The sequence below is a fragment of the Humulus lupulus genome, chromosome 2 (genome assembly GCF_963169125.1).
Source record: "Humulus lupulus chromosome 2, drHumLupu1.1, whole genome shotgun sequence".
In the NCBI taxonomy this organism is placed as follows: domain Eukaryota; kingdom Viridiplantae; phylum Streptophyta; class Magnoliopsida; order Rosales; family Cannabaceae; genus Humulus; species Humulus lupulus.
In genome coordinates, this window is record NC_084794.1 from 254,147,890 (window position 1) to 254,166,323 (window position 18,434).

Genomic DNA, 18,434 nt, shown 5'->3' on the forward strand with positions numbered 1-18,434 from the left:
TCACCGGATGAAATTGGACATAAATGTAAGCATCTACACTTCCCAATTACACCAATGTCACATCAATTTCATAAAATCAAGAAAAACAAGTTCATCCAAAACTAGGTCAAAATTTCCGAATTTGAAATTAAAGCAAACTCAACCCAAAATCGAATCCACCAACGTTCAATACAATTGGTTCAATAGCAGCATAAAAATCCAGAAATAACATACGAGGTGAAACACGACACAGAAATTTCTAATTCACTAGCTTAGCATGAAAAATTTATGGAGAACACAATGTAGACCTTAATAACAAAATTATAAAGGAGACTTACAATGATGGATGATGGTGGAGAGAAAGTTGGGAAAGATTAAAAAGGGAATACACTTACAAAATGTTGGAGTGGTTGGGCCTCTTGAAAAAAAAATTTGAAGAAAGAAGGAGAATGAGATATAATGAAATTAGGTTATAAAGAGAAGAGGAAGATGATAAAATTAGGGTGATAGGAAAGAGAGTATGATAAAATTAATTTTTTAATTAATTAAATTCATTTAGATTTTTATATATAATATTACGCGCTGACGCGGTCGCAGGAAGCCATGCGTGCGACCGCAGGAATCTCCCCTATATGTGTTGCCCACTGGAGCTGCGGCCGTAAAAAGTTGTTCCTGCGGTCGCAGCAGTGTCTTGGAAATGACCAACTATGTTGTAGATGCGACCGGAGAATCCATTCACTGCTGTCGCAGAATGTGGCAGGAAACAGTGCGAGACAACACCTTCAACGTTTGATCTATCTGTTGTCATGTAATATGGAGAAATGATTTTATTATTATTATTTTAATTGTTCTGCACAAAAACCTATATCATCCCCTATATACATCATATCATGAGGCCCATCTCTCTGTTTCTCTCTCTCTCTCTTCTCACTCCATCTCTCTACTTTTTTTCGGTCAACATGACCCTTCCAAATGCAGGAGAACAACCAAAAACTACCAATGAAAAAGGAAAAAAACTATGCATTAAAATGTGTATAAATATATATTTTTTCCCTTCAATGCTAGATATTTTTCCCAATGTTTTTACTAAGAAAGCTTATAAAAGACAAAAATTTAACTTTTTTTTTTTCTGAAAAATGAGAAATTGTTATTCTCCCCCTTACAAGAACATTCAATCTTTAGGAAGAAAACGTTAGTATAGACACAACAAATTAAATAAATGAGTCAATTGACTTTATTTGGAGATGAAAAAGTAGACAAACAACATTATTTTTTTTATTTTCAAATACTAATAAAAGGTCAGGCCACGTAAGAAGACATATGGCTCGGGATAAATTTCTATCGGGATGTTTAGCATTTCTCTTGATACAATAAACCACGTTGACATATTATACGAAATAACTAATTAAATATAATATATTATTCAAACACAAATTTGGTACAATAAACCATGATATTAAAATGGTAGAACAAATTTATTTTGTGGACCCTTTCATCAGTAAAATGGTTAAAATAGAACACTAAACTTAATTTTGATGGAGAAAAATTTTAATATAAGAACACAATTTTTAAGGAGAATGATGTTATTATTGTTGTGAATTGTTAGTTTGGTACATTATTTGTGATTTTAGATGAGAAAACATTGACCAACGTGTGGTTTAGGGTTCTATTTTAACCATTTTACAAAACATAGAGTCTAAAAAGTAATTCGTCAAAACACAAGGTCGAAATAGGTAATGGAAAAAAAACACAGTGTCCAAAAAAGTATAAACCCAATTTGAAATTTTTATACTCCTACATTTTAAGATTATACCTTTTGACAATTTCATAAAGAAGTCAGTCAAAAAAAAATTTTATCCAAAAAACAGGCACGGATGATGTGGCAAGTGATTTTCGAATACGTGTCTGGCACCTGGCGGGATTATGCTACAGTACCGACCAGTAAATATATTATAAGCAAAAAGCGGTTGAGGTTTACCTGCGACCTGTATAGTCGCGGATTCTACTTATTTACAGATATATTTAGAAAGATCTTGATAAATCCTGAGATTGAGTCCTATTATTTCCTGATGTTATCCCCATTTCCTGTGTGGACATGGAACATTCGTCCCAGATTGGTGGGACCAAGCGTCCAGGACCCTGAAGCCGCCCCACCCCGCGTGGGCGTTGTCCCTACTTTTCACCTCCGGGAAAGGTCACCTCGGGATTGTACGCCGCTGTTTCAGATCTGCGCTGCCAATTACTCTGACTGGTCTTGTCCCCTGAATCTGCCAACTTAATGGGCCTTAACTGGTCTGGAATTCATGTATCTTTTATCTTTTATATTGGGCTCCCACTAGAGAGGCCAAGAGTATCCATATCTCTGATGGGCCCGGGTCATACCTGGCCCAGCCCCAGTGTTCCCATAAGCCTATAAATACAAGCTATAGAACACTTGAAAACGGATTTCTAGAACTAGTACACAGTTACTCTGTCAAAATATAGAGATAAACTCCATTGTAAAAGGCTTTCGAAGCTCTAATACTACTGACTCGTGGACTAAGGCTCATTAACGAACAAACCTACGTAAAAATCTCGTGTTAATCTTCTACTTTTCTTATGAGTACTAATAAATAATATTAATTAATATAGTTTCCGAAAATCTCGGCAAACACCCGAGTATCCGATTATTTAGGAAATAATTTCTGTAACAAATTAATATAATCCCCCTTGAGCCTATAAATAGAGAAAGATAGCTCAAAGAAGGGACTTTTTGGCTTTCAAAGTACCTGAGATCAGTGTGATCCTATTTGATATATTGTATTGTTCTTCAAAGGTTGTTGAAACTCATTGAACCCTAGTTCTTTGATCACTCCTGTGAATCCTATATCAATAATAATTCAAGTGGACGTAGGTTATTATCAGATTCTGGGGCCGAGCCACTATAAATTCTTGTCTTAGTTATTGTTTTTCGTCATCACATTATTTCCAACGTGTTTCTCCACATCAAGCAAGTTTGACTCCGTGTCAGTTGGCCAAAATCAGGGTCAACAATTTTAATTATGGGTATTTGAGAATGTCGATAATAACGGAAATTGAAGGGTGTTAATTATGATTATCGAAATAGTGGAATCGAAGGGGGTCAACATTTAATTATGAATGTTTAAATGTGTACATTGATTGCATAAATGGGTACATTGATTGCAGATGTAAGAAAGTTGCACCCCATATGTGACATACTGACTACTGGTCACATGGTACTGACTAATAAGTGGAGAACGATATTTTATTGTCTACGGCCCCATGAACAGTTTTATGTTATAAATAAAACATTTAATTTCCATTTGATTGGTTGTTCACCTAAACCTATTAATAACACATAGATGCACGTTTATAACCAAAGAACTCAATTAGCTAGTTTAGCACAGTTCAATGTTCACATCAACGGTGTTGGAGTAACCAGGGCGTGACACTGTACATGTACTTTTATTTATTAATATGGCAATTTTTAATATTACAGGCCTTTACATTGCACAAACATTTTATACCTCTTATACATAGACAAGAAAACTTATACAACTATTAATCTGCATTCTCATATGATAATACATGGAGGTAGTGCTTAATAGTAATACTTCTATAAAAATAAAATAAAAGGAAATATATTTGGTAGGGCCTTCAAAAAGAGCCCCACCGTAGGGCTCTTTTGTGTTCTGAACCTTTGAACAGCTTTGGGCGGGATTTGTTTTTTATGACCGTGTGTATTGTAGTTATTTAGAGAATCCTGCAAATTTTGACAAAATTCCGAATAATTTACAGTGCCGAAAATTTGCAGGATTCTCTAAATAACTACAATGCACGCGGTCATAAAAAACAAATCCCGCCCAAAGCTGTTCAAAGGTTCAGAACACAAAAGAGCCCTACGGTGGGGCTCTTTTTGAAGGCCCTACGGTGGGGCTCTTTTTGAAGGCCCTACCAAATAAATTTCCTCAAATCAAATACTCCATATTGAAATTAAATTACGTAGTTGCTGTGGATACTCCCCGACCTTACTCCCAGACCTTCATAGAGGTCATCATTTTCATCAGTATCACAACCTATACCACCACCTACTAATTCGTATAGGCTTCTCGGGTAGGTGAGATATTGTATTGTTGAGGAAGCGGAGTGATCAGGACCACCTTATATAAGTTTATTTGTTTAGATGTTAAAAAAATGTGGGAAAGTAAATGAACTTGAATAACCTGCATAATTTGTTGTCACCACTATAGGCCGATTGGTGTGACCATATAGAGAAGACGTTAGGATTGACATAGAAATTTGTAACATAACTGCAAATCTTACTTTACCAATTTGAAAGTGGGTTAAGTCGGAAACATCTTGTTTAAGAAATTCTTCAGGCGTCCACGTCTCCTTCATCTCTTATTTAGAATCCATTTACATAGGGAAGTGATGTGTAGAGGTGGGGGTACAAGGTACACTCCAACTTTTCTTTAATTATCAAGTGGGCATTGAACATTCCTCAGTTGGACAATATTGTAGAAAATGAAAGTTATTTATAGAATGGGATGGGGGATGAAAGTTATTTATAGAATGGGATGGGGGGATGGACGATATCCTCCGTGGGGCCCAGTAATTTTTATGCTATATAGTCAAGCCAAACTCTATTAATATGCTGGGAATTGAGTGGTCAATGAAAGGCTAGTACATTAAATAACAACCTGCCCTACAGAGAGGCGTGCATCAATGTCCGAAGCACTGCTCAAATAAATAAATAACTGGATAATGCCTTCTCGGTACGTGTGCCATGCCCAAAGCTGCCCTGCAGAGAGCCATGCAGCAAGGCAGGCTGGGAAAGTGGCCCAGCCTTGGATTATAAATAAGGGACAAGACATGTAATAAGTAAAGTTAGATGGCCAGCTGAAATTATTGGTATGGGCAGCTGTTAACTTATATGAATTCACATGTGAGCAGTGCCACAGCAGACAAATTATATACAAAACAATTCTCTGTTGGAAGTGACAACTGAAGCTATATTTGACTGCAGTCTATGGAAGTGACCACTGAAGTTTTATTTGACTTTTTCATTGATCAACCACATTTATAAATTTGGGGTAAAACGTAACTATTATATTTTTTTCTCATATGAGTACTCAATAATTGAAAGCATTAAATTGTATGGTGTATTATTGTGAACCTTATAGATACTAGTAATTAAGCGTAAAACAAATTAGAGACAAGGGAAGGTGGAAACACATAACTCACCTGTCACAAGAGTCACTCCCGAAGGAAAAGGTAAAATATCTAATTGTTTATAATATGATAAAATTGTTAAATAATTTTACATTGAGTGATGTAAAGTTATTTTTTTACCCAAATGAGTAATATTTCTCTACATATAGTGTAACATTATTCATCAAGCTATAAATATTTTAGGAAATTTATTTGGTAGGGCCTTACAAAAAGAGCCCTGCCGTAGGCCTCTTTTCTATTCTCAACCCGTGAATAGTTTTCGGCGCGAATTTTTTTTTTATGAACTTGTATATTGTAGTTATTTAGAGCATTATGCAAATTTTCAGAAAATTCTGAATAATTTACAGTGCCGAAAACTAAGTTCAAACATACTATTTTCCACGCAAATAAAAAAATTAGTCACGCGTGCAATAATCTGTTTTCGGCAATGTAAATTATTCAGAATTTTCTGAAAAGTTGCAGGATGCTCTAAATAACTACAATATACATAGTCAATAAAAAAATCGCGCCAAAAACTATTCACGGGTTGAGAACACAAAAGAAGCATACGGTAGGGCTCTTTTTTAAGGCCATACTATAGAATTATCCAATATTTTATTACTTTTTTATAAAATTTTGTATATATATAAGTGTGATATTACTATATTTAATTATATATTATTTCTTAAAATGAATGAAATATATTTAAAAATTTTAATATTTAAATGATGTAGAGAAAAAATAGAAAAACTAGTGTATGCTATAATGTAACATTTTCAGGTAAATTATAATATAATTGAAGTTAGTTGAAAAGAAATGATGGACCCTGGTAATTATAGTGTGGTTGAATATACAGTTAAAAAAGGAGTTTTATTAGTAGGTTATTGTTATCCAACAAACGGGCACGGGTGACGTGGCAGACGTTTATAAACACGTGCCTGACACCTGCCACAGTTCTGTTAGACCATCGACCAGTAAGATCCTCCTGGCGTAGCGTTTGAGGTTTCCTTACAACCAACATGCTCGTACACTCCGCATATTTGAAGATGATCATGGGGAAATCATATCAATTATGAGATTATCTCCAATAATTCCCGATTATCCGATTTATTAGGATATAATATCTGTAACAAATTCATGTAATCCTCCTTTACCCTATAAATAGAGAAAGATAGCTCAAGGAAGGGACTTTCTGGCTTTTCGTTAATTGAAGTTATACACTTACAAGAGAATTAGGGTTATTGTATTAACACTTGCAAGAGAATTAGAGTTATTGTATCAATTATTATTATACCAAAAATAAAAAATATACATTACATATTCAATTTTTAGATTTTCTACCAAAAAATTATTCAATTTTATAAAATTCAAAAATAGTTAACGGACAATACATTCAATCACATTTTCATAAACATATTTTCAGACACTAAATGTAGATTCTTTTTTCAAAATCATACTTTTTCAAAATACAATTTTTAAATCACAAATCAATCATGCCCTAAAAAAATAATATTTATTTTTTTATGAGCCAAAATATCATAGTTAATGACAATGCAATATTGTTATGAATTTTGACGTATGCACTATTATTAAATTATTATTTATCAATATAATTAAATTTTACTTTCAGCTAAACCAATCACGTATTCAATGTCTGTTATATTTTCAAATTTAATCCCAATCACATTTTCAGAAACATGTTTTCAGTCACTAAATTCAGAGTTTCATTTCAGAATCTCACTTTTCAAAAATACAGTTTTCTAATCGTGAACCAATCATACCTTGGTCTGATTGGTTCGCGATTAGGAAACTGTATTTTTGAAAGGTGAGATTCTGAAATAAAACTCTGAATTTAGTGACTAAAAACATGTTTCTGAAAATGTGATTGGTTCAATGTTAGTAAACTGTTTTTGAGTTTTAAAAAACTGAGTCTTTGATTGGGATTGAATTTCACAATATAACAGAAACTGAATACGTGATTGGTTTAGCTAAAAGTAAAATTTAATTATATTGATAAATAATAATTTAATAATAGTGCATACGTCAAAATTCATAACAATATTGCATTGTCATTAACTATGATATTTTGGCTCATAAAAAAATAAATATTATTTTTTTAGGGCATGATTGATTAGTGATTTAAAAATTGTATTTTGAAAAAGTATGATTCTGAAAAAAGAATCTACATTTAGTGTCTGAAAATATGTTTATGAAAATGTGATTGAATGTATTGTTCGTTAACTATTTTTGAATTTTATAAAATTGAATAATTTTTTGGTAGAAAATCTAAAAATTAAATATGTAATATATATTTTTTATTTTTGGTATAAAAATAATTGAATTGAAAATATATTTTTTATTTATTTGTTGTAATTTTTATTTGATCAAATAATTTTTTTAGAAAATATATTGTAAATTAGAATTAAATTATATTCTGTTATATGATTTTTTAATTAATTATTTTACTAAATTTATATACATAAATATTTTAAAAAGTAGATTGACTTGTAAAAATGACAAAAGAAAAAAAATCAACACGGTAAGAAAAATAAAAGAAAATTAGCAAGAATTTTTTTTTTTTAAAACTCAATTTACAATTTGTGGACTTAGAAAAATATTTTACTTTGTTAGCTATTTTTATTTTATAATATTTAACTTTTAGTATAGAATTGAAATAATAAATTTATATTTATTTATTAATAGTAATTTATTTTTGTAATCTTTATTTTATAAAATATTTTATCATTAGCTGAATTTTATTTTAAAAATTATATTATAAATTAGAATCAATTGCATCCCTTTGTATAATTTTACAATTAAATATTTTAACAAATATATATAGTTATGGAGATGAATAAGAATTTTAAATTGAAGAAAATACCATTTTTTTTTTAAATAGAGTAAATATTTTAACACTACAATTGTAGAAAGAAAGAAAAAAAATTGTCACTAATGAAAAATTATTGTACATAACATAGCACCTTAAAAAAAATGTAAAAAGTCTCTTAATATATAAAGTGAACATAAGAAACAAGTGGTCAGAAAAAAAAAAGGTAAGAAAACGTGAAAACATCATTTCCTAAATCCTTTGATAAATTAGAGTTTGTTTTTAAAAATAGTTTTAAAAAATAATAAACCAAACAAGATTTTTGTGTGGGTCTCACAACTTTTAAATTTTAAAAACATAAAATCAGTCCTTTATTCTCATATGTCTGCCATTAACAAAGGGAAAACACATGTTAGGGGCAATTTATGCGACCGCAGGAAGAACATGTTGCGGCCGCAATTCCAGGGGAAATATGACTTCTACGCTATTCTTGCGACCGCAAGATGACGATTCTGCGGCCGCAATTCCAGGGAGGATAGGCCTTTCCACGTTATTCCTCCGACCGCAAGAACACAACTCTACGGCCGCAATTCCAGGGAATAAAGGACTTTCTACCATATTCCTGCGACCGCAAGAAAACGATTCTGCGGCCGCAATTCCAGTGAGATATGGCTTTCTACGCTAATACTGCGACCGCAACAAGACTATTCTGCGGCCGCAATTCCAGGGGAGATATGACTTTGTACGCTATTCCTACGACCGCAACAAGGCGTTTCTGCGGCCGCAATTCCAGAGAGGATTATGATTTTTGTTCTTTTGAAGTTATATTTACTTTATGTTAGTTTATTTTCTATGGATTTTTTAATGATAAACATGACCTAATTTTGGTTTCCAGGGTGTTCACTGTAACCACTTTCATCTTTGTTAATTTGTATGACGAATTCTAAATCTGAGTTATTCACTTCTATTCTAAATTCTATAAATAACAACTTAATCCATAAATATCCTAACTTACCACAAAATAACAAACTCTGATTCTCTAGGCTAATTTTGAATTTACTAGGCCCAAATTCTTATTGGGTTTTAGGGCTTTGTCTAGACTCGGTTCATAACAATTTTTAATAATACCATAATTAAATAATTTCTTTTACGTATTAACACACAACAACTAAGCTTCTTTCATATACATCACATTCCTTCAAAATTAGAAAAAACAAGCTTGGTAATTTAATCCCATCAACATTTATAGGATACAATGAAGCCAAAAAAGTTGGGAAAATCTCAATTCCCATATTTGTGTTTAACAGTTACAAAAGACCATCTGTCTTAGGAAAAAATTTTAAGCTGCCCATATATTAACTATATAAAACTATGTTATCAGTAGTTTATGTAATTGGGCCGTGACATTGGCTTATGTTTTTGGAAAGGCCCACTGCAAATGAAAAGGCCTAAAACTATTTTGGGGCTCTGTGTATCATCAACAGAATCATCCCCCATTCTGCACATGGAGATCGAAGGTGGGTACTTTCTTCAATGAGGCCAATCAATTGATCAACCACCTTCCCAGTAAGGGTTTTACCCAGTTTGATGGAGTGGACAAGTAAGGGTTATGCATCTCATTTTCATTGTCAACAGGGAATATTAACCAGTAACCGGAATAGTGTATTGACCATTGATCGGAAGATTCAGAAGCTCCTCCTACTGTACAACACCACCGTCATCAAAGAACATCAACTACGACGACTCATAACTGCCCCTCACTGTAAGTTATTTCTTACTGATCATTTGATTTTCAAAGGGATGGATGTTGTTTTGTGTCAACGTGAAGATTAGAGAATAATCCATGAAATAGTCATTTAAATCTTTTTCCATTTGATGTGTAATATAATGCATTAATAAATCCCTTACCACATGCCATAATAATTGTTATCATAGTGAAAAGTATTATGGATATTTGCAACTCACTCTTTCGAAGAATCCCAGGTTGTACATATATGTTTTCCCACTTTAATTAAAATTATTTAAAACCTGATATAAATCAATTTTTCTAACTTTCTAATTTAATTATATCCTCCATTGTGTTATTTAAGGAATCAACATCTGCTACTCGATAGGGAATTAATAAGACATGAACCTCTCTACAAGCTTAACCAAATACCTCCACGGGCCCTCGGACACCGATGCCTTCGTTGGGCGCTCCATTTCAAGTCACACTCGATCGGAATACTCCACCGCCGACCCACTGAATATAAACGAACTTATAAGTATACCACAGGGCCAACATGGTCTGAGGAAGCAAAAAAAAATAAGATCACTACGTCATATTGAATCTGTCAGGCTACATGAGCAGGACCACATCTCCTATGAGGTAAACTTCTATGTGCTTATTTTTACACAAAAATCACAATAGGGAAAGCATCATATTGGTAATGCATTGAAGTACCATGTTAATTCTAATTAACTAATTTGTACATAATAGAATGGAAAATACAAAAGTGTGTACATTCTGAATGCTCACTTGACGCTTGTTCACTTCATTAGGATAAAACAATTCAGATAAAAGGAGTTGGAAACTCTGTACTCCTACTGGAGTGGTATATGGAACTACCAACTGCAGTCAGAGAACGGGTTCGAGTTACAGGACTGCAACCACTGGTAGATGGCCTCAATCGAGCCGATATGGACGTCCCATTAATGCAAGCTCTTGCTGAAAAGTGGTGGGATACCACCCATACATTCATATTCGAACAATTAGGAGAGATGACAATGACTCCTAAAGACTTTAGTGCCATTACTGGAATACCTGTGTATGGGAGACCAATAAAGATAGACAAGCACATTCACAGGAAGAAGGATACCATACGAAGGTTATTGGGACGACCTTTAGCCTGTGTTAACCAAAGAAGAGTTGATATCAATTGGTTGTACCAATCATACAAGAATATGAGTACGACAACTGAGGAAGATATTGACATATTATCCAGGGTCTTCATTTTGGCTCTTTTAGGCGCTACCCTTTTCGCCCGTGCCAATGATATGGTTCACTTGTTCTATTTACCATCCTTAGACTGTATTGCAAATATAAATAATTTCAATTGGGGAGGGGCTGGGCTTGCATTCTGTTATCAACAAATGGACGACTTATGCAGACAAAACACAAGCAAGATTGGTGGCCTATGGAAAGCTTGGGAGGTAGATTCAAGCAAATAACATGCTTAGTGCACAATATATTATATGATGTTATCAATAAACTTAATTTCTCATATGCCAAATAAATTTACAGGTTTGGGGTAGAGAATACCTTCCATGTATGCGCATCACACCTCAATGCATCTCATCTAAAGTATTTCCCTGTAGTTTGTTATGGGGTAATTGCCTCCCACCAACCATGGAAGCTAAAGTGTTGTTGAAATACTACAGGCTGAAACTGACCCAACTAACTTCTGAACAGGTACCAATCCAACTATATTCGCCAATAAAGATTTACTACATTCTTGGAACATCCTCATTTACACTACTGTACATAATTAAGCAGAGCTTACAATATTGTTCTCCTCAATTTCATAAAGGTTGAGTGGTATCCATGGGGAGCAAATACACTTCATCCATACTATGTCGCACAAAGCGAAGAGCCAAATACACGGCGAATACTACTTGTTGGGCCAGACGGAGGTGAGTGGTATTTGGGCGAAAGAGTCACGATGCAGACTTCTGCCACGGTACCAACTCCAATCCCAAAACAACCTCCAAAGTAAATGCTAGTTAAAGAGAAACTAATAATCATTACGAAACCATGGTGCCTTACTGGGAGGCCAGCTTATCGTTTCTGGGAAGAAACCACGACCATGGATTACAATGAATACAGATCTAAGGTTTTGTGTCGTAAGGCAAGGGAGAAGGTATGGTATTCCACTTTCTTAAAGGAACAACATGAAGATTATTAAATTCAAAATTACTTGATGATAAAGGAGAATCAAGAGGATGGGAGGAGAAAATGAAGGTTTTATACTCCACCAAAACAGATAAACTATGCTAATGAAGTGATGTTTTCATTCCTATTTCAGGAAATTAACAAAAAATCGGATGACATTAATCACATGACATTACTTCAAAAAACCAATTCATCATCAAATTCAAAGGTACGTTGCAAATTTTCAGTCTCTTCATACTTACTCCTATATCCATTACACCTAAAAAATATATTTCACTCCCATCGTAGACAATACAAAGCAAGATCAACCAAGTTCTCACCAAAGTAGACGATGTTCAACACAATCTAATAAACCAAATTACAACATTAAGGGAGGCATTGCAGAGTTACACAAGTTTCTTACAGATCGAGCACCGACAAAAGGTAACATATCCATAAACCTAATAAGTGTTTAAAACTTCAAATGCAACAGCATCCAAGAATGTTTCTTTTCTGGTTTACTAATGAAAAGTTCTGAAAATAATGGCAGAAGAAATTAAAAATTGTCGGCTTAGGAGAGGAGATCCAGGCAACTAATTGTCGTTCTTCAAAATACCAAGATTGGAATCAATAATCAAAGTTATTGGCCCGGGACACCGACCTTGCCCCACCAGAGCAATGTCTGCATCATTTTCAATGGCATAACATGATATTTTCTTATAAATCTTCAAGGACAACTTATCATTCATTAGTGGAATACCCAATTTTTAATTTTATTAGTGTTGAGCTTTATATCATAAATATCAGTTACAATATATTCCATTTATTACACTACCACTTTCAGGATGGTTAATTATTTAAATTCTAAACTTAAATTATTTAACTGTTGTTGAAACAAGTCGTCCCCTAAATTATTTCAAACATATTTTTAAAAGTCTTATATTTCAAGCTTTCTAAGATGGTCCTCATCTTTGTCAAAAAATATTCTACACAACTCAATATTTCCATTCCATATGACCAAATATGAATTTGGATCCTAATTACTTTGCACACAATTAATTTCCAAATTTATTTTCCATTACATTAGTATATGGTATGCTCGGCATATAAAAAATTATAACTGAACTAAACTTGATAAACATAGACGTTCTCCAAAACCATGATATCAAAATTTGGAACCCAAAAAATTAAACACAATTATATTGTAGACACCTTAATATGCCCAACTTCATCACATAGTTGAACTAATGTAAATTCATCACCTTATAACCTTTCATATCTACCACAAAATTGTCCAATATCTTATAACTTCACAATGCCTTTTTACTAAACAAAATAAAAAACCATTCCTCCACCCACATAGGTTCCATCTACTCAACCTTCATTTCTATCATGCATCTTAACAGCTTTCTGAAACATATTATCTCTTACTTTGTTCACCCCAGATGTGAGAATTTTTGCACCAATAAGTAGCCTATCAATCTCCCTAGGTACCTGCACAAGTTCCACGAATAAAAATAGAAATCAAAATATGATACACATGTAACATTCAAAAGCAATTTAAACCATGTATTACAATATAACTAACATTGGTTGGTCCTGCCCAAGTACATCTCCAGTCCAAGTCGGCAACGACATCGTCTCCTCTTCCACCTAAAATTCCATCCACATACTCTTGCAGCAGCATCTTCATTACGTACACACCGCAGTCATAATCTGCGCACTTCTTATGATGGGACGAAGGTTCTGCTACATCAAAGTCGGCGAAAGCCCAATCACTTGTGTGTACACTCTTCACTGATTCACAGAATGCATTATCCATCGACCGCAACTAATGACCCAAACAACCAACACATTACAAGACACATTTTGCTAAAATATCATTTATATTATAATTAAATCATCAACCAAAAATTTCAACGAAACAAACATGATAGCACCAACCATTGTGTTAATTATACAGAACCCGAGGTGAAAAGAAGGAATTTCAAAATTGTCATAAACATCCACTTTCTTCAACGCCAAGTTAAATACTGCTAGGAACCAGTGTCTTTTTGCAAGGATTGGGGCATAAACCTATAACCATATAGCAAAGCAAAAAAAATATGGACTTACATAATCTGAGAAATCATTTTCATTTAAAGGTCTCCAACATTACCTTCTCACAATCAGCAAGTTCTCCACACCAAGCACGCCATTTTCCACCATCAATAATACTAAAACAGGATAAAGGATCGGGTCGCTGCTACCACGTTTAAAGTACAAATACATTATTAACACATTCATCCAAATAAATCTACACACGTATTAACCACAAAAAGAATATACAAAAACAAACCGATAAATATGTCGGTATCCAACAAAATCTAATCTTGTTCCCACGCTCACCTAACTCCGTTGAAGATAAAATCTCAACTAAGCAATTCACAACCTTCAAACACTTTAAAGAGTTAGCATACCACAACCTTCTTCACATCATTTAATATAAAATACAATCAGAAATCCAAAACATTATAAGGACATACTCTAGCGCTCACAAGTTGCTTTTTTGACAATGTTAGGAAATCTCTCCTCCTACCGACAACTTTCTCACCAAGGAAAACAATCTCACTGTAAATAGAAGTTTAGAAGATAAGCTTAAAACTCTATAATACTCCAACTACAAAAATTATAAATTAACTGATATTTATATAATTACTCTGCCGGCTTTGTATGGTCCATCACATACTCCATCAAAACTTTCTCCTCATTATTCAGATCGTGCAAATTAGCCCAACTACTACGATTCAGAATAGAGGGTAGAAATACACTCTCCTTAACACTTTCCTGCGTTATATTAGATACTAACTTCATCTCCAATCAAAATAAATAAAAAGTTAAAAATAATAAATTTATTAAAAATACATAATAAATGTAAAAATATAAACAACCTCACAAGATAGGTTCTGAAATTCTCTTTCTTCTACATCAAAAGTATTACAATCAAATCCAGATCCACCAAACTTAGAGACCAACTTCTTCTCCTCTTTAAAGTGCAACATTACTTGATATTCAGAATTGGAAAATTCACCTTTGCGACACTGTTCACTGGCACTAATCAAATTAATTAAAGTCACAAAATGTGAAGGCAACCTATCTCCTTCTACAACACATTCCTCACCAGTCAGTTGACTAGATTCTCCACAAACTACCTCACCATTTTTAAAATAACAACTATTGTTGCAAGTATTCTCCTCCAAATCAACTATATCAATTCCATCTCCTTCCCTACAGTTTCCATCACTTAACAAATTACATTGACTAATCAATGGGGGATCTTCCATCTTTTTATTCTGTAATAGATCTTGCTCCAACTCTCCCTCTGCATCTTTTAGCGTCAAATCAACCACGCCAATATCTTCCAACTGCCCTACAAATATGTCTCCATTTTCTCCTTTCAAATCAACCAAACCAACGACTTCCAACTGCTCTACCCCAACTTCTGCATTCAAAGGACAAACGTCTACATTCGAACATCCTAACCCATCATCATGAAACACTCCCTCTCCATTTTCTAGTTTCAAATCCACCCCCCCCCCCCCCCAATGACTTCCAACTGCCCTTTCCCATCTTCCACATTCGAACCACTTAACGAATCATGTTTCAACTCTGCATCTCCATGTTTTGCATTGGAATCCACTCCACCAATGTCTTGCAACTCCACCTCACATTCTTTTACATTTAAATCAACTAAATGAGCCCCTCCAAACTCTGAATCCCCATTCTCTATATTAACATCACAAAACAAATTTCTATTTCGAAATTTCTTAGTCAAACTATTAAAATCATTCATCAACCCACATGCTTCCTCGAACAAAAGATCAAATGAATTACTTTGCTCATATTGTCTAAGCTCATTCAAACGGAGCTGACAAACATCATGTCTTAAATATGATATCGCTCGCTTCAATTCCTGTACTTCACACTCGTGGGAAATCAACCCCGATAGAATATCACGCAACTTATTTTTATCCATACCACCTAATACAATACCAAGTACAAAGGGTCAGCCAATATTCCATGAACATTAACTACTTAAGTCTTTCTAAATTATCCAAACCATGTCAAAGTACCACAGCAAGATTTACAATTTCAACAAACAAAGTGAAATATGTGGCAAACCAATACACACCATAACCTATAATGTTAGGGAATTTAAAAGCATTGCATATGCAAAGACTTCTACAACCCACTAAATCTCCATCAAAATTATCTCCAAAGAATTAAATCCAAGGGAAAAACCTTTTACAAAATGATAAGCTCAGATGAAACCAATAAAGCCTAACAAATAACATATATTATACTTGATGAGTTTTATAACAGTGCAAAGTCATAAACAATCAAGATTTATAACAGTGCAAATTATTTATGCAGTTGGAATCAAATTGCCCCTTGATCCAATGACAATTTCATAAAAAACACTACAAAAGGACAGCTCTTGCTTAAACATGTTCTTGCTTAAACAAACTTATTTTTCTCCAGAAAAGGACAGTTCAAGTCACTGAACCTTTCATCGACAAGTAAATCAAGTACAATTTCAAACAAAATAACAACTTTCATCCAATTATAGGACTATCTATCAACTACAAAAAATCAAACACATTCACTAAAACATTTTCTAAAATGAAGACAAAATTTTTGGAGAGTGAAGTTGAAAGAGACTGAGTGGCTGTAAGACAATTCGGTTACAAAGGAAAAATATATCCAATAATTAAGACTTATTAGAGTGCCAATCCTTTGCCTGCCAAATCCAAACAACCTAACATTTTCTCTCCGTTTCAGTACACTATTATTTTTTATAAAAAATATCTCTATTTTTATATTATAATTATTTGTTTTTTTTTTCCATTAAATACCTCCCACCGTTCGCTTTGATTGAGTATTATTTTCCTAAGCTCAAAAAAAGTTACAAAAAAACAACATTGTTAATATACGGACATTTTGGGGCATTTCCCATCTCTCAGTTTCGGAAACTTTGAATTTGGAAGGGAAATCGGAATTGGGTTTCTGGGATTTAAGAGGAAAATATCCATTAACAATAAAAATAATTAATCTCCAATTTCATACACACTAAACATAGCCCTCCAATACACAACTGCAGTATATGCAAACAAAAAATTGTACATACTAACCAGGGATGTACAGCTTCGAAACTTGCTCAGATCTTGGAGGAGCTTGGCTCGCGTGTGACGAACACGGGAGGAGCTTTAGGTAGGCGAACACCGGAGATGGGGTGGAGGACCTCACTGTGGGAGATGGGGTGGAGGAGCTCACGGGAGATAGGCCAAAAAAAAATCAAATAATATTTTATTGAGATGGGATGAGAAAAAATAATACCCAATACACATGCATATTTTATTAAGAAGTTCCCATCAATATAATACCCAATCAGCTTACCAAAAAAAGTTCCCACGGGTGGGGACGTTTTTAACACCCCCACCACAGATTTTTTCTAAAATATTGACGTGATTCTTTATTCACTAACGTGTACGTCAACGTTGAGTGTGTAATTTAAAATAAAAAATAATTGAAAATTCATAAATAGATGTATTCTTATTAAAAAATAATAAATATATTTAAAATTTAATTAAAAATTAAAAATTCTACATTTTTCCTAACCTTCATCATCTTTCACCCATTCTCCTCTTGAACCGATATATTTTTTTCTTTCTCAAAACCAATTTCAAAATTTCATTGATGTAATTCTCCTAACAAACAAAAGCTCCCTCATCCAGATTTTTTCCCCTATTATTCAGAATTTACAAAAGCAAAAAAACAAAAAAATGCATGAACACAAAAATCTATTCCAACAATCTACTACCACATACAAACTCAACCCTTACACAGATCAAAGTCTATGATTAACTCTCAACCCCGTCGCAAGTCTCTCCCGTCAAGCCAATCCTCATCAATGCCCCCGATCTCGACTTCGACCCAGCCTTGCCATCCCCGATCTCGACTTAAGCAGCCTCTGCGATCTCGATGGAGCTTCAGATCTACCGCGAATGAGGCAAAGCTTGGGCGACGACTTCAAATCTTGTTCGTGCGTAAATGTATTGAATGAAGCTCGTGGGGGGATGCAAAGGTCTGATTGGAAGGCCAATCGTCGGTGAGAGCGGGCTTGGTGTCGTTTGTGAGGGATCTGGGTTCAAAGGGCATATCTGGCTGGCTTCATGGTTCTAGAAGAGAACGATAATGAAAAAAAAAGTAAATGAATTCTATTTAAATTTTGATTAATGAAAATAATTATTTATTGATTAAAGATATTCTTAATAAGATTATATCTAGAATTTTAAATTACACACGTAGCATTGAAGTAATAATGAGTAACCAAAAAGCTGCACGTGACGAAACTTAACAAAAGTCCAATTTATAAATTAATTTTTAAGTTTTAATGGCCATAAAAAATCAAAAGCATAATAATGCATAAGTCATATTCGGGAACAAAAATTCTACATAATTTTTTTC

General features: G+C 33.7%; 2 protein-coding genes across 4 annotated transcripts; one reads left to right on the plus strand and one right to left on the minus strand.

Moving 5' to 3' along the window:
* Positions 1 to 10,145: 10,145 nt before the first annotated feature.
* LOC133815383 (protein MAINTENANCE OF MERISTEMS-like) lies at positions 10,146 to 12,465 on the plus strand. The gene is made up of 6 exons (XM_062248230.1): positions 10,146 to 10,385; positions 10,559 to 11,209; positions 11,301 to 11,468; positions 11,587 to 11,736; positions 12,082 to 12,156; positions 12,421 to 12,465. The coding sequence occupies exons 1-6, from the start codon at positions 10,146 to 10,148 to the stop codon at positions 12,463 to 12,465; spliced, it is 1,329 nt and encodes a 442-aa protein (XP_062104214.1).
* A 644-nt stretch (positions 12,466 to 13,109) lies between these two features.
* LOC133819214 (uncharacterized) lies at positions 13,110 to 18,269 on the minus strand. 3 transcript variants are annotated; one of them, XM_062252402.1, is made up of 9 exons: positions 17,099 to 18,262; positions 14,858 to 15,947; positions 14,626 to 14,753; positions 14,465 to 14,537; positions 14,266 to 14,358; positions 14,086 to 14,169; positions 13,872 to 14,003; positions 13,516 to 13,758; positions 13,110 to 13,421 (listed from the first exon to the last, which is right to left on the minus strand). In XM_062252402.1, the coding sequence occupies exons 2-9, from the start codon at positions 15,248 to 15,250 to the stop codon at positions 13,302 to 13,304; spliced, it is 1,266 nt and encodes a 421-aa protein (XP_062108386.1). In that variant the 5' UTR covers positions 15,251 to 15,947; positions 17,099 to 18,262; the 3' UTR covers positions 13,110 to 13,301. The 3 variants fall into 3 exon arrangements, with proteins under 3 accessions (XP_062108386.1, XP_062108385.1, XP_062108387.1); XM_062252401.1 differs by having other exon boundaries at positions 14,453 to 14,537; XM_062252403.1 differs by lacking the exon at positions 13,872 to 14,003 and having other exon boundaries at positions 14,453 to 14,537; positions 17,099 to 18,269.
* Positions 18,270 to 18,434: the final 165 nt, after the last annotated feature.

Excerpts from the sequence above, each read along its gene's own strand:
- LOC133815383 (XM_062248230.1), top strand. The coding sequence starts at position 10,146 with ATGAACCTCTCTACAAGCTTAACCAAATACCTCCACGGGCCCTCGGAC. Across the intron at positions 11,210-11,300 it reads GCCTATGGAAAGCTTGGGAG|GTTTGGGGTAGAGAATACCT; the intron begins GTAGATTCAAGC and ends ATAAATTTACAG. Across the intron at positions 12,157-12,420 it reads ATTCATCATCAAATTCAAAG|CATCCAAGAATGTTTCTTTT; the intron begins GTACGTTGCAAA and ends CAAATGCAACAG.
- LOC133819214 (XM_062252401.1), bottom strand. The coding sequence starts at position 15,250 with ATGGAAGATCCCCCATTGATTAGTCAATGTAATTTGTTAAGTGATGGA. Across the intron at positions 14,170-14,265 it reads GGATACCGACATATTTATCG|CGACCCGATCCTTTATCCTG; the intron begins GTTTGTTTTTGT and ends ACGTGGTAGCAG. Across the intron at positions 13,422-13,515 it reads CTTGGGCAGGACCAACCAAT|GTACCTAGGGAGATTGATAG; the intron begins GTTAGTTATATT and ends GAACTTGTGCAG.